At 48.0% G+C, this 15,563-nt stretch overlaps 1 protein-coding gene across 3 annotated transcripts; it reads left to right on the top strand.

Annotated features, from left to right (window-relative positions):
- Positions 1–635: 635 nt before the first annotated feature.
- On the top strand, positions 636–14,941 carry TOMM40L (translocase of outer mitochondrial membrane 40 like). 3 transcript variants are annotated; one of them, XM_053368863.1, is made up of 10 exons: positions 636–1,373; positions 3,163–3,230; positions 4,410–4,502; positions 5,371–5,472; positions 6,688–6,793; positions 10,715–10,837; positions 12,169–12,245; positions 12,337–12,439; positions 14,148–14,325; positions 14,622–14,941. In XM_053368863.1, exons 1-9 carry the CDS (start codon positions 1,268–1,270, stop codon positions 14,285–14,287), a joined length of 918 nt encoding a protein of 305 aa, XP_053224838.1. In that variant the 5' UTR covers positions 636–1,267; the 3' UTR covers positions 14,288–14,325; positions 14,622–14,941. The 3 variants fall into 3 exon arrangements, with proteins under 3 accessions (XP_053224838.1, XP_053224837.1, XP_053224839.1); XM_053368862.1 differs by having other exon boundaries at positions 14,148–14,941; XM_053368864.1 differs by having other exon boundaries at positions 3,166–3,230; positions 14,148–14,941.
- The last annotated feature ends 622 nt before the right edge of the window (positions 14,942–15,563 follow it).

The following is a 15,563-nucleotide window of genomic DNA, read 5'->3' on the forward strand; positions in this document are numbered from 1 at the left end:
GCAATGCAGGAATATAAATGTCAATAAATAAAATGACTACGATTCCCTCCCTTTTCTTTTTAAAAGCATACAATACCAAATTAAAATCCACCAAAAGATTAGAAGGCACTTTTAACTAAAAGCGCTCATCCTGCAATCGCATAAAAAGGACACATTGTGTCCCACCCAGCTAAAAGATTACACCAATTAGGAGCAAAATCTCTGGGTGAATATTTACTTCGAAGTGAACCCGTTGCGCTCAGTGTGTGAGGAAGTTTGCAGCCCGATCCAATGCATGCCTACTCAGAAGGGATCCCAAGTAAGATCCCAAAGTAAGCATGGATTTTAGCCTTCCTCCCCAAGGAGCCTAGATGGAAGAACATCTGGAGAGCCACAGATGTCCCTGATTTAGCGGCTTGGAGGGAGAGCGGCGCTTTCGGAATGTTGAATGGAAGGAAGAAGGCGGCGGCAACATTTTCACCCAATCACAGAACAGTTCCGGGCGGGGGAGAAGGAAACAACAACAGCGATTGCAACAGTCCTATCCAATCACAGCCCTTGTTTGTTTGCTTCCTCTCCTCTGCGCGCGCGTGTGTGCGTGTTGCGTGCCCGTTTCAAACATGGCCGCTGAAAGCACATGTTATACTTCAACCGTTGAAAATCGCTTCCTGGAAGAGGGCGGGTGGGGTCAAGGGGGGCCCAAGATGGCTGCCCCCATCAAGATCACAGAGTGGGTTTCTTCCTAGAGTCTAGTTTCTGGCTGATGCCCCTTATTTCCCCACCACCACAAGCTTCCCCCCGCTTTTTGCCAGGACGCTGCCTGCTGTTTTGTGTGCGTGTATGTGCCCAGTTACCCGAGCTTCTCCTTCTGTGCATGTTCCAGATCTTGCTTTAGAAGCCTCTCGTGAGCATCCAAAACATGCACTGACAGGTTTCCCCCTGCTCAGAACCCTCATATCCTTTGTCTTCCTTTGCAAACCCCGCAAACCAGGTCCCGCTTTATGTGGCTGACCTGGCAAGCTTCTTGTGAAACTTCGTTAACTCGTTGGCAATAAATATCCGAAGAAGCGAGTTGTCCTGGGATGTTGGAAGTGGTTATCATGGCTGCGGCTGCTGGTGTTAAAGCGCTCCTCCGCTTAAAACCTGGCGTTACTGTAGTCTTTTCTTTAAACTGAGAGGCAGGAAGTGGGACGCAAGAGTTTGTATAAATAGATTTCTACCTTAAAAAGCAAACGAACGCCAAACCAATGGGCCGAAGCTAAGCTTCTTAGCCTGGTTCTAGAGGGCCATGGGGAACATGCTGTCCCCTCTGCCTGGGCTGCGCAGGGGGTCGCATCGGAAGGAGCCGCTTGCTAACCCGGGTAGCTTCGATGAGCTCCATCGGAAATGCAAAGGTAAGCCGTCGTTTGCTCTTCCTCCTCATCCCTCCTCAAAGCTCTCACCTTTCTCATGAAGCCTTTGGTGCAGGCAGCCCCCTAGTCCTCAGGACGGTCTAATGCTAGGGCGGGGAACCTCGGGGCTGGGGGCAAGTGCTGCCCTCCAGGCTGCTCTGTTTGGCCCTCGGACTTCTCTGCTGGCCCTCACCCTGCTCTACACCCTCCCTGAGTAGTTTTGTGTGCCTGCGGAAGGGCCATAGCTCTGTAGGTGGAGCATCTGCTTCGCATGAAGGAGACTCCTGGTTCAGTCCCTGGCATCTCCAGTTAAAAAGGACCAGTAGGGGAGAGGAAAGGAAAGACCCATCATAAGACCCCAGAGAGCTGCTGCCAGTCAGAGCAGGAGTCGCTGCACACTTCCAGACCCCAAGAAGCTTTCCCTGTTGCCCGCATGATCTCCCTCTTCATTCCTTCCCCGCAGCTGAAATTCATGAGAAATTCATTCATACCGAACCACAAGGATCACAATTACTACTTATAAGGAAGATTCCTATGTTCCTTATAGGTAGTGACTCAATACAAGGCAGCTTCTTCCCTTTGAAAGTGACTCGGAAACTACAACTAATCCAGAATGCTGCAGCTAGACTGGTGACTGGGAGCAGCCACTGGGACCATATAACACCGGTCCTGAAAGAACTATAATGACTCCCAGTTTGTTTCCAAGCACAATTCAAAGTGTTGGTACAGAACTTTAAAGACCTAAACAGCCTCAGCCCAGTATACCTGAAGGAGCATCTTCACCCCCATCGTTCTGCCTGGACACTGAGGTCCAGCTCCGAGGAGCTTCTGGTGGTTCCCTCACTGTGAGAAGTGTGGTTACGGGGAACCAGGCAGATGGCCTTCTCGGTAGTTGTGCTTGCCCTGTGGAACGCCCTCCCATCAGATGTCAAGGAAATAAATACTATCTGACTTTTAAAAGACATCTGAAGGCAGCCCTTTATAGGGAAGGTTTTTTTCTTCTTATAATGTTTTGTATGTACAGTGGTACCTCGGGTTAAGTACTTAATTCATTCCGGAGGTCCGTTCTTAATCTGAAACTGTTCTTAACCTGAAGCACCACTTTAGCTAATGGGGCCTCCCGCTGCCGCTGCGCCGCCGGAGCACAATTTCTGTTCTCATCCTGAAGCAAAGTTCTTAACCCAAGGTACAATTTCTGGGTTAGCAGAGTCTGTAACCTGAAGTGTATGTAACCTGAAGCGTATGTAACCTGAAGCGTATGTAACCTGAGGTACCACTGTATGCTGGAAGCCACCCAGAGTGGCTGATGCAAACCCAGTCAGATGGGCAGGGTACTACTACTACTACTACTAATAGTAATAATCCTCTAGAAATGCGTCCTTGAGCTATGATCATTCCTCTTGCTTGCTGGGTGGAGGTTGGAGAGATCTGTGCATGCAGAAACCTCTCACTTTATGCGTCTGTAAAACAATTTTGCCTTTGGAAAATCAACTAGCTTCTCCATGTGCTCACACACACTTCTATCGCCCATCCAGGCATGTAGGAGGCATAAAGGGAGTTCAAGGATGCATTCCAGGCAGGCAAAAACACTCAAGGAGGGGGGGAAGCAGGACTCAAGAGGGGTGTGGCCTGGGGAGAGGGCCAAGGGCCAGGTAGAGAGGATTGGAGGGCCGCATCTGGCCCTTGGGGCTGCAGTTCTCCATCTCTGGTCTAGGAATTCCTGGATCATTCATATTCTTCATTTTGTAAATACTGCTTCTGTCTCTCTTCTCCCACCCTACTTCTGTTCCAGAAGTCTTCCCCCAGCAGACAGAAGGAGTCAAGCTTATCATTAATAAATCCCTCACCAGCCATTTTCAGGTGCGTACCCTTGCCGCTGTTAATCATGCTGGCTATTTTTATATGACTAAAAAGTGGAGAAATGGGTCCAGCTCCCAGGGGAAGCGCTGTGGCGCAGCGGAACAGCGTCTGGTTTGCAGGCAAAAGGGGGAAGCGGGAAATACTGTTCAATGTTTATCATATTGCTCCCTGTAAGGTGTAAGGGGAGGGGTAGTGCCTCTGGTGGGGGACACATGCCATGATCTTTCTGGGGCAGTATTTGTCCACCTTTGGTCCCCAGCCTGCACTCAAACCTCACCTGTGGCTCCCAGAAGCTGTCAGCATGCGACAGTGGCCACACCCTGGCAACTAAACCAGGTGAGGGGAGCCGATGGGTTTCAAACCCTCAATGAGTTAGGGGCTTCCCCTGCACGCGAAGACAGGCTCTGAAGGATTGAGTGGACGGGACAAAGAGTGGGTCCAATGGGAGAAGGAATCTTCTGATCCTAAACCTCCACTATCTTCAGGAGAAAAAAAGTGATGGGGTAAACCCTACAGAAATCCGGAATAGCATCCCTAAGACGGTTGGATGGCACCTTGTACGCCTCCCTCCAGCAACTCCTGCAGCCAAGCTGGTGCCAGACGTCTCGTTCTGCTTTCCTTTGGACCACATCAGCAAGGCAGTGAGGAGGGTCTTGTTATCTGGGCAGCCCAGGACCCCCATACACACTGCAGAGACTTACACCCTGGGAGACCACGTCAGCGCTGCTAACGCAGTGCTTAGACTTCACCCCTGGAGGTCCACTCCATTGTCTCTCAAGACAGATGGATGCCAACAAAAAATAATTCGCCTAGGGATGAATTTCTCAAAGGAATTCTCCAGAGAGTTTCTTTTTGGAATAATAGGGGGGGGGGGTAGAATCTGTTTTTTTGCTGATGGATGGGGATCTCCATATAAGGTTTCTATGTTTGCCATTGCAACCCAACGAACCAGATACAATTTTACTGTACAACAGGTTCTGTGTGAAGGGACCGCCTATTCTAAAACATACTTCTGTGCTACCTGTATTTTTGTGCTGGCCAACGGTGGCACCCAGTCTTAACAGATCCCAGAGCTCCCAAACCTGGAGTATGAACTGTCTGCTGGATCATGGTGTTCATTTTTCAAAGACGATAAGACTCTCTTCCATCAACGGAGTGCATCTTTTTTCCTTCTTCCAGGTGACCCATACTATTCACATGAGCACAATTGGACAATCAAGTTATCATCTCAATACAACGTATGTGGGAGACCAGCAGTTGAGCCCCACAGAAGTGAGCAAAGCATTTATTTTTTTCCTGGGGGGTGGGGTTATGACAAGTGGGGAAAGTGCTGAAAAGAGCAACATGGTTCTAGATATGTGGTTTTAGGGGGCTTGTGAAAAGTGTTAATAAAAGTTTATTTTAAAAAATGATCTAGGAGTTGGAGCAACTCCCTGGGAGGAAAGATGACAAAATTTGGGGCTTTTTCCTGATTTAGAGGAATCTTTTGCCCAAGGTGGAACTTGAACTCAGGGTCATTCCTTGAAGCCACAGGTTGCCCAGTCCCCCAATTTTATATTTAAGTATTATTTGCTGCTGATTTGAGAATTAATTTTATTGTGTACTATTATATTCCAGTCGATTCTTGAATATTACTTTTGAAGTTATGTTTCATTATGACTTTCTGTATTGGATCAGATTACTATAAGGTGTGTATATTTTGTTCCTGTAAGCCTCCTTGTGTACTGAAAGGCTATATACAAGTTAAAAGTGAAATAAATATGTTCTACCCAGAATTCCCACTTGCTCAAAGAAAAAGCTGCATCTCTTTTCTTCCTTCCATCCTGCTGCTTAGTCACCGCCTCTGCAGAGGCAGAGATGCTTCCAGAATGATACCTGGCATGCACATTTGCTCACCCCGACGCCATCTTGAATAAGGTGGAAGGAAAAAATGGCAGCATCTATGCGCCATATGTTCTCTTGAGCATGGGTTTCTAACTCATTCAGTCTTCCTTCCTTTGAATGCCAGTTGCTGGAACACACAGGTGGGGCGACTGTTCTCTAGCTCAGGTGCTCCTTTGGTGCTAAATTTCAGTGCTTGGCGATGGCGAGACGAGATGGGCCATTGGCTCTCCTTACCTTCTCACTGCTTCCATCATAGGCCTTCCCAACACTCATTGGAGACATTAATAATGCTGGGAGCCTCAACGCTCAGGTGCTCCACCTACTGGCTGAGCGGATACGGACAAAAGCTGTATTCCAGGTAAAAACTACACAGGGAGTGTTTGGGTCTGAGGCCAATGGGGTTGAAGGCAGGATCTTAATGCTTTTGGTATTGCCAGGCTGAAAACTCATCAGCGTATATTTTTTTGAGTGTTCAATGGTAAGCAACAGGCCTATGCAACGGTTAATTTTTAAAAAAACTATCCTATCTCCCCCCCAGGGACGCGGGTGGCGCTGTGGATTAAACCACAGAGCCTAGGACTTGCCGATCAGAAGGTCGGCGGTTCGAATCCCGACGGGGTGAGCTCCCGTTGCTTGGTCCCTGCTCCTGCCAACCTAGCAGTTCAAAAGCACATCAAAGTGCAAGTAGATAAATAGGTACCACTCCGGCGGGAAGGTAAATGGCGTTTCCGTGTGCTGCTCTGGTTCGCCAGAAGCGGCTTAGTCATGCTGGCCACATGACCCGGAAGCTGTACGCCGGCTCCCTCGGTCAATAAAGCAAGATGAGCGCAGCAACCCCAGAGTCGGTCACGACTAGACCTAATGATCAGGGGTCCCTTTACCTTTTTATCTCCCCCCACCCCGTTTTTAATGGCGTGTTACACTATGTATATTGTTTATGAATTGGTAGTATGCAAATATTTTTCTAAATAAAAATGAATCCTAAATAAAGAAATTCAGAGGTGGCATCTCACACGCCTGTGAGGCTTTGTCACGTTAACAACGGCATCCTGTCTGAGAGGTTGAAGAGGCTGCAAATCAGGGACTGGGAACCTGGGGCCCTCCAGATATTGTTGACTGGGGTTGATGGGAATCGGAGCCCAGCAGCATTTGGCTGGTACCTGTTGGGACTGGTAGGGCGGAAGCCATGGAGCCCAACAGTGGGTGGCGCCAGAGTTAAAGACAGGCAGAGCCAAATAATTCTAGTTTTGCCACCACCCTCCTCCCTGCTGTTGAGTTCTGTAAGTGGCAACACTGAGACGAAGGAGGGGGGAAGCTGGTAGGCCAATACTGCCACCTCCTGGACTGGTGGTTGGTAAGGCAGGCAGGTGAGAGCTGGGGGGCAGACGAGATGGGTGGGGCAGTGCCCCATTTTCCCTAATGGATCAGCCTCCGCTAACATGTGAGGCTGCAGCCCTGACCTACATCCTAACTTGGGAGCTTTTGCTTCTCTGAGAACTAGGCTGTAAACTCGTTTTGAGAAATAGCCCATGCCCAACCCTGTTCCCGCCCCCTCAACTTTTTTGTGTTCCAGACTCAGCAGTCCAAATTCGTGACTTGGCAGTTTGATACCGAGTACCGGGGAGATGACTACACGGCCACCCTGACACTGGGCAACCCTGACTTGATCAGCGAGTCGAGTGAGTGAGTGCCCGTCTGCCATCTTGGCAATCTTTGGCAATTGCCGCAGGCTTGTTTGCATCCTGCCCGCCCCTCTCTGGGGGGAAAAACCTTAGTTCTTTGGTTGGCAGCTTGTCCAGGAAAATATACAAATGTGTGTGTGTGCGCACATGTGCATAGATAGATACAGGCAACTCTCCATTTACGCAGTGGTTACGTTTTGAAGCACCACACATTTAAGCGAAATCACATATATTGGGAACACAATTGGAAAAAGCCTGCAAGCGCCGCAGTTGCTCTCTCCCAGCCTCCTTCCTCAGACTCCCAGCTCTCCATGGGCCTCAGCGGTCAGTGCAAAGGCTCATGGGATTGCACTTTTGCTAGCGATTGCTAGGCGCTATTTTTGTGCCATTTTGGGGCTCTTTCGGGGGCCGTTTTTGCCCCTTCTGGGTTTGCGCGATGCACATGTTCGTTGTCACATGTGCCTTGAGCATGCACAAATGGAGAGTTGCCTGTACAAATGTAGGGAAGCAGGCAGAGAGAGAGGCTGACATAATGGGGAGAGAGGCAGGCAGGCAGTGAGAGGGAGCCAGACTCTGGATAAATGCAGAATAAATAGGTCACGATGCAGGGTTTCCCAAATGTGCGTCTCCAGCTGTTTTTGGACTACAATTCCCATCATCCCTAGCTTGCACAGCCACTGGTCAGGGATGATGGGAACTGTAGTCCAAAGACAGCTGGAGACCCTAGTTTGCGAAACCCTGGTGTAGTGGTTAAGAGCGTTGGACTAAGACCTGGGAGGTCAGGGTTTGAACCCCACTGGGCACGAAGCTCACTTACGATACGATATCTTTATTGTCATTGTCCCATACAGAACAATGAAATTGAAAACGAAATTGAAAAAATCTACACCAGACATTAAAAAACCAACAAGCCTGCTATCCCAACTATCCCAGCCTGGTTAGCCGCTTAAAACTCTGATACCCCATAATTGAATACAATATGCTCACATAGAGACTACCTTACACTGCGTTTAAAACCAAAATCGCATTTGGATAGAAATTGTTTCTCAGGTGGCTAGTCCTAGTCTTGTAGGTCACCTTGGACCAGTCAGTGTCTTTCAGCCTAACTTACCTCACAGGGGTTGCTGTGAGGTTAAGATGGGGAAAAGAGAACCACCTCGGAGGAAAAGGTGGTAAATAAATGTAGTAAAAAAAGAAAGAAAAGACATTTGGAGGCCTAGAATGGGAGGGGGAGCCCCTAAGACCAATGTTTCCCTCGAATGACCACTAGAGGGGGCGACTCTCCCACAGCTGCTGTGTTGCTTAGCAACCAACCCCAGAGAAGGATGGAGTTTCTACCATGTAATGTAGGGCCTGCTAGACAGTGAGAGGCCCTATGTCACCTGGTGGCAGCTTCTAACATGGGGCAAGAACATCATGGCTTCTTTGTGGCCTACAGTGATGCCTGGAGAGGGGTGGAATAGCAGCCTAGCAGTTGCCCCCCGGGTGGGACAAATTTGCTTCCGTCCTCAACTCCTGACTAGTGTGTTATTTTATTTCTTTATTGAATTCCTGTCCCACTCTTCCTCTCCCAAGGAGCCGAGGCAAACAGATTTGCACAATTTTAAAATGGATTCATATTCTACAGCCTTTTGAATCCGTCTGTGGGAAAGGGGGAGGTTATTGTTTCGCTGTTTTGTATTACTTATTTTTCATGTTTTTATCCTGCTTTTGCTCTGTGAACCGCCCTGATATCTTAATGAGGATATAGAGCTAATAAATAAATCTAATAAACAAATAAAAACAAAGATCAAGCAAAAACATTCTGGAAGAAAGTAAAACGTTCTTAAAAACAGCAACAGTTGAAAACCTCTCAAAGCAGTTCCAGGTAAAAGCATTCTAAAAGCAGCCACAATTAAAAACATCTTCTTAAGTTTCCATTAAATTTCAGCATGGCTGTTTGTAGCTTTTTGAATACTGGGTGTGGGGACAGGGAAATTGCCCTGGATCACTTGGATAAACTACTGAACGTTGTTGAAGGTCGTTTCATTAAGGGACAGACATGAACTGTAATTAGATTCCTTTTCGGACATGTTGAACTTGAACTAGTTCCATTTTTAAAACGAACTTCCCAGGCTCTGCTCAAAACTGCCCAGGCCACAGCCCTCCCTGGCCCTGCTGTCCCCCCACCCAGGTGTTTTTCCCTAGCTAGATCATGCCTTTGAACTCTGATAATGCCTCTTGGCTTGCCTGGGTGGAGGAGAAAGAGAGGTGTTTGTGTGTTTAGAAGGCTGCCTCCTGTGCAAAGTACAAATTTGCATGCATTGCTTTGTCTACTTTGGCCTCTGGCCTGCTCGTCGTTGGCATGTGACAGCTCTTGGGAGGTTGCCTTCGGACTAGAAAAAGTTCCCTTTGTCCGTGCTGATGGACCAAAGTTGGTGTGACCTATAGAGCAGGCATGTGGAACCTTTGGTGCTTGACTGCAATTCCCATCAGCCTCAGCTTCTTTTCCAACCCTTCTTTGCTGCTCACAGTAAAATACTTTTTTCTTGATTTATAATACTTGCCCATCCATTGCTATTTCCATTGACTCTGCATCTTCAATTCCTGCTTAGACTTTTTTCTATTTTCCCAGTTAATCAAGTAGCGCTAATCTGTCCATATAAATCATTAATCGTAATTTTAAATCATATTTCCTCAATAATATCCTCTCATTCGTAATATCCGAGTTTTACAAACCTCACAAACATCCAGAAAAAAATCTCCTCGTCTCCCTTGTTATGCCGTTCCCTTTTCACAAAACAAACCAGTCACTATCCAGTTTACCAGGTTTAATACACTTCCCTCCCATTATTCACAGATTTTATTTGTTTCTACTTCCATCGGCCCTGGCCAGCATGGCTAGTGATAAGGGAAAAATTGGAAGCTCAGCAAGATCTGGAGGCCAAGAGGTTGCCCATCTCTGCTGTAGCTGCCCCAACACTTGGTTAGCTCAGTCTAGGAGGGGACACAGGAAGCTGGCTGATACTGAGTCAGGCTGAGGCGTTCTCAAAGTAAAGGAAGGATTGAACTCTGATTAATAAGAATACACACAGAGGCTTGAACCAGCAAGACTCTGGGAAGCGTGCGTATAATAATCTCTCTCCCTCTACCCCTCAGCCCAGGTCGTTTTATTCACAAAAGAACTTTTTACAGAGTGTTCATAAGAACCAATCAGATTTCTTCTGATCATTTCAACAAACCCCACGGGGGACAAAGTTAAACTACAAACACTAGTTAGGCATGCATACTTTGGGGTAAATGAATGAAAACTACAAAGGAGTGCATTCAGCAACCCCAGAGGTCATAATCAATCAATACACATGATAAGAACGTTGGCCAGGAGAACAGTGATCATTATCACCTTTATGTGAGACCTGTTTCCTGGCCCTAAGATTAACATCCTAAGATTAACATAGCAGAAAAGCTACATCAAAGAAACTACCCACTGTCTTTGATGACCCAGGACGCCTGCCTGTCTAAGTGGGTACGTGACTTGTGAAGAAAGAGAAATGGAACAGGGATGCAGAGGTGTGGCTTGATCAAGAATCGTATCAAAATAGTTTAAACCCAGTCAACACAATGCTTTCATTGCTGACACAGATGGCTTACTCTATATTTGTTATAATTCCTCATAGCAATCCCACCTGATCACTACATCAGGCCACAGGTCCATCTAGCTCCATACTGCCTGCACTGACTGGCAGTGGCTCTCCAGGGTTCCAGGCAGTGATTTCTCCCAGTGCTTCTCTGCCTGGAGATCCTGGGGATTGAACCTGTACACAAGGCAGATGTGCTACCACTAAGCCACAGCTCTTCTCCAAAGGGTGTTGGTTATTTTGCAGCTGCATGCAAGTCTTCTTTGGGGGGACACACTGACTTGCTCTTCCTTCGTTGCAGTCATTGTCGTGGCACACTTCCTGCAGAGCATCACTTCGCGGTTAGTCCTTGGCGGGGAAATGGTGTACCACCGGCGGCCGGGGGAAGAGGGGGCCATCGTCACGCTTGCTGGGAAGTACACAGGTTGGTTCTTCAAAGAGCAGCTTCTTGATATTGCTGATTCGGCATCAGATGCGATCGGCATGAAAAACCTTCAGCCCTCCAGGTGTTGCTGAACTACAGCACCCATCATCCCTGGTCCTTGGCCATGCTGACTGGGGCTGATGGGAGTTGTAGTCCAGCAGACATCGGGATAGCTAAAGTTTCCCCACACCTGAACAAGAGCACACAGAGCTGATTGAAACACTTGCAGAAAGGCTCATTTCTCAGTTTCCCTCAGACTTTCCTGTTTCGGGATGTGGCAGGAAGAAGCCTGCATGTCCAAATGCTTCTCTGTGTCAGAGGCTTAGTATCAAGGGCAGAATCAGTTTATGGCTGCTAAATTTTTCCCTTGTTCCCTTGCGTCTGGGAGATACAGTGGTACCTTGAGTTAAGAACTTAATTCATTCTGGAGGTCCGTTATTAACCTGAAACCGTTCTTAACCTGAGGTACCACTTTAGCAAATGGGGCCTCCCACTGCCACTGCACCACTGCCGCCCAATTTCTGTTCTCATCCTGAAGCAAAGTTCTTAACCCGAGGTACTATTTCTGGGTTAGCGGAGTCTGTAACCTGAAGCATCTATAACCCGAGGTACCACTGTACTGTGAATAATCCAGCTGCAGACACACACACACACACACATATGAGAGCAGGGATGAAGAAACCTGTGGCCTCCCAGGTGATGGCCACATCCACACCATACCTTTAAAACGCTTTTGTACCTCTTCCAAACAGTCATGTTTAATTACTGGCACCCAAAGAATCTTAGGAACTGTAGTTCGTTAAGGGAGCTGAAAGTCGTTAGGCTATCTCCCAGTTCCCCTCACAGAGCCATAAATCCCAGGATAGCTTAATAATCAACTCCTCTTCCCAGGGAATTCTGGGATGTAGCTCTGTGAGAGGAACACCGGGGGGGGGGGGATCTCCTAACAATTCTCAGCACCCTTAATGAAATGAATGTGTTTTACTTTCTGAAGGAAGGTGGGAGGAGAGGCAAGGAAAAAGATCTACCCTCCCTCCTTTTTTTCTAAGGATTCTACTCTCCCTTCCTCAAAACAGCAGCAGATATTTTGGTTTCCCTGGAAAACTGTATAATGGTTCAAGTGGACTCTTGTAGCCAGGAAAGCTGCGTCAAGAAGTGTCTGCGTAGTCTAACACACACTCTTAGCCAAGAATAGAGACAGGATAGAGGTGTTGTTACAAAGATGTCATTAAGCCACACACATCTGCCCCCCACCCCCCCAAAAAACCCTCATTGGGGTCCATGAATTTCAATGTGTTCCTTTGTGCTGTATTTCCCCCCCTTTTCTGTAGCCCTCAAATGGATAGCCACCCTGAACCTTGGCTATGGCGGGGCTCACGCCAGCTATTATCACCGTGCCAATGACCAGGTGAGTCAAAAAGGAGTTTCTTTTGCGCCCCCGCCCATTGCCCACTTTTTCTTTGGCCAAGTCTGACCTCTTGATTTCTCCCCCTCAACAGATCCAGGTCGGGGTAGAATTTGAGGCCAACACTCGGCTGCAAGACACGAGCTTTGCCTTTGGATATCAACTCACGCTGCCACAGGCCAACATGGTTTTCAGAGGTGAGCGAGGGGCTGGGACGCCCTCCCTGTGCGAGGCCAGAGTGTGATCAAATGCCTGAACCTTCATGCCACAGGACCTGCTTCCCATAAGCCCTTCCTTCATCCGCCGTTGCCTGTCTTCCTGTGACAGGATAGTACGCACCCCGGAAATGATCTCTTTCAGCTTCTGCCTTCTGGAAGAAGGTATAGGGTTATAAAGGCCAGGACTAGCCGCCTGAGAAACAGTTTCTACGCAAATGCAATTCTGGTTCTAAATGCAGCATAAGGGGTCTCTATAGTATAGTGTATTTTAAAATGGGGTTTCAGAGTTTTTAGGGGGTTTTGAATGTTTTATATAGTTTTGTAGTAGTTTTATGTAGTTTTGTAGTAGTTTTATGTAGTTTTGTAGTAGTTTTATGTAGTTTTTCAATTTCATTGTTCTGCATGGGACAGTGACAATAAAGATATCGTATATTGTATATATCGTATATCGACAGGAAATGAGTTTGGCAGGGATAGGGAACCTGAGTTCCTGTCTGTCGTGAGCCCTGTGGAGATGTCATGGGGGGGGGGACAGGAACATCCTGAGGAGATGAGGGGAAAAGACATCAGGAGGTTGCAGCTAGATGACCCCAAGCAGCATGAAGAAGGCAAAATCGGGGCCTCAAGAAATGTCTGAGCTGGAGGAGGAGGGCTGGTGATTGAGGAAGCCAGGTGAATCCCAGGAAAGGTTTAAGTTGGATTGTCAGAGAGATGTCCCATCTTGGACATCTTCCCTGAGTGTGAGGCTCTCCTGAAGCCAAGCTTGGGGGCTCTCAAGGCCATCCAGCAGAGTCTGAGAGAAACTGGCCAGACTTAAGAGAGGAGATAGACTGCATCTCAGCAGCTTGCTTGAGAAGTTCCGGCGGTGGGGAATTGTAAACTGGGCAGCTGCTGTTGCCATCTTAACTTGGGGGTCCCCCACTCCCCTGAGGTTCAGGTGGCCTTTACCAGCAGCCGAGTCCCTAGTGTGACAGGACCTCCCCTGTGAAGGCCAGCAGAAGTCCACCCTGCTTTCTTTGAGGCACCTTTTAAAAACCATACAGTTCAGACATGGTTCTCTCCCCCTCCCTCCCTCCCTCCCTCTCTCTCTGTGTGTGTTTTACCAGACCAATCTTTATTGATGTTATAGTGAATAGGGTTGCCATATTTCCAAAATCTCACCAACAACAAAATGATGTTTTTGAACTATTTTTAAGGAAATTCGCCAAAATCAACACTTCCAACACAGGTTGCCTAAGTCTGGATTGTCCCAGACATTGCAGCGATTTCCACCTGGACGCTGTTTCCAAGTGCCATATTCTGGCTATGTCTGGGAAATTCTGGACGTATGGCAACCCCGTTGTAGTACAGTGGTACCTCGGGTTAAGTACTTAATTCGTTCCGGAGGTCGGTTCTTAACCTGAAACTGTTCTTAACCTGAAGCACTACTTTAGCTAATGGGGCCTCCTGCTGCTGCCGCACCACCGGAGCACGATTTCTGTTCTCATCCTGAAGCAAAGTTCTTAACCCAAGGTACTATTTCTGGGTTAGCGAAGTCTGTAACCTGAAGCGTATGTAACCCGAGGTACCACTGTAATACTATATTTTTTCATAGGGCCCTACTGCCTTATTATCCTTTAAGAAAAAATCAAATTAGTTTGTAAATATTTAAACCTACACAAAATGTGCCCCCTCTTTCCCTTTCTAGGCTTCCTGGACAGTAGCTGGTGTGTGGGGGCTGTCCTGGAGAAGAAGCTCCCCCCTCTGCCCGTCACCCTGGCCTTGGGCGCCTTCCTCAACCACTGGAAGAACCGGTTCCATTGCGGCTTCAGCATCATCGTGGGCTGAGCGCCCTGACGATCCATCTCTCTCGACTGCGCGAGGCAGTTGGATTTGATTTTGCGAAGCTGCTTGGTCAGAGGGGACCCCCGTTCTGTCCGTGTGTCTGTGTGTTTTGTGTGGGCAGAGCGGGGCACTTCACCACAGGCTTCTGCAGTGGGGCAGCGATGATTTGGGGGCCCCAGCATCCTCTCAGTGTGCCTGCATCACAGCCCTGCCTTGAGGAGGTCCACGGATTTTTATTTAATTTTTTTTTTGTCTCCAGAAGGACATTTACTGTTATTGGTGTGGCAGGGAGATGTGCTCTCCTCCGAAAACATGACCATGTATTGTTTTCTTCCAGATCGTGCAAGGCATAAACTCCGCGGCAGGTGTTATGGTGTGGGTGATGGGGCAGGGGGCTCGTGGAAGGACGGATGCCTTCATTTGCTGGGGCTTGGAGGATGTCAATAATGGCATTCCCTTGAGGAACTGGGAATCAATGCCATCACTATGTCAGTTCTGGCCCCAAACTCTGAATTTTGAAGAGGGTGGCATGCATGTGGGCATTGTGCCACTCCCCTTGCCTGGGACTGTGACGAGGGCAAGGGCTGTGGCTTCTGTATAGTGATGGCTTGGAATATACAATTAAAATCATGCTGGGGACATCCCACCCCTCAAAAATGTGTGTCTTGGTGCTTATTTGGGGGACCTGCAAGAAGGTTTGCCTGTGATGTACTTTGCCCACCCAGTCCCAGGCAGGAGAGAACTAAGGCATTGCATCCAATATGTTAGCTGACTTCTTCTAAAGCAGGATTTCCCAAACTTGGGTCTCCAGCTGTTTTTAGACAGCTATTTTTTTAGACTACTACTCCCATCATCCCTGACCTGTTAGCTAGGGATGATGGGAGTTGTAGCCCAAAAACATTCACGTCCTCAGAATTTTCATCTTGACCCTGGGGGTGATCCAGCAGGGCTGCTGTTCTGTTCTGTTAAAATTCCTTGGGGGTGATGGAAAAGCTCAGCATAGGAATGAAGGAAAGAAACAGGAGACTTCAAAGGTGTACTAGGAGCAAATTTTATCAAGGCTTCAAGCCTTTGATCTGCAGTTCAATTCACTTGCCCCTGAAGAAATCTCACAAAGAGCTAGCTAGAAGCTTCTGTAAGCTATTAGTAACTAATTCTGGCCAGCTTGAGGGCCTTCTGGTAGTTCCCTCACTGCTAGAAGTGACGTTACAGGGAACCAGGCAGAGGGCCTTCTCGGTAGTGGCGCCCGCCCTGTGGAACGCCATCTCATCAGATGTCA

Source organism: Podarcis raffonei, chromosome 16, assembly GCF_027172205.1.
Source record: "Podarcis raffonei isolate rPodRaf1 chromosome 16, rPodRaf1.pri, whole genome shotgun sequence".
NCBI lineage: Eukaryota > Metazoa > Chordata > Lepidosauria > Squamata > Lacertidae > Podarcis > Podarcis raffonei.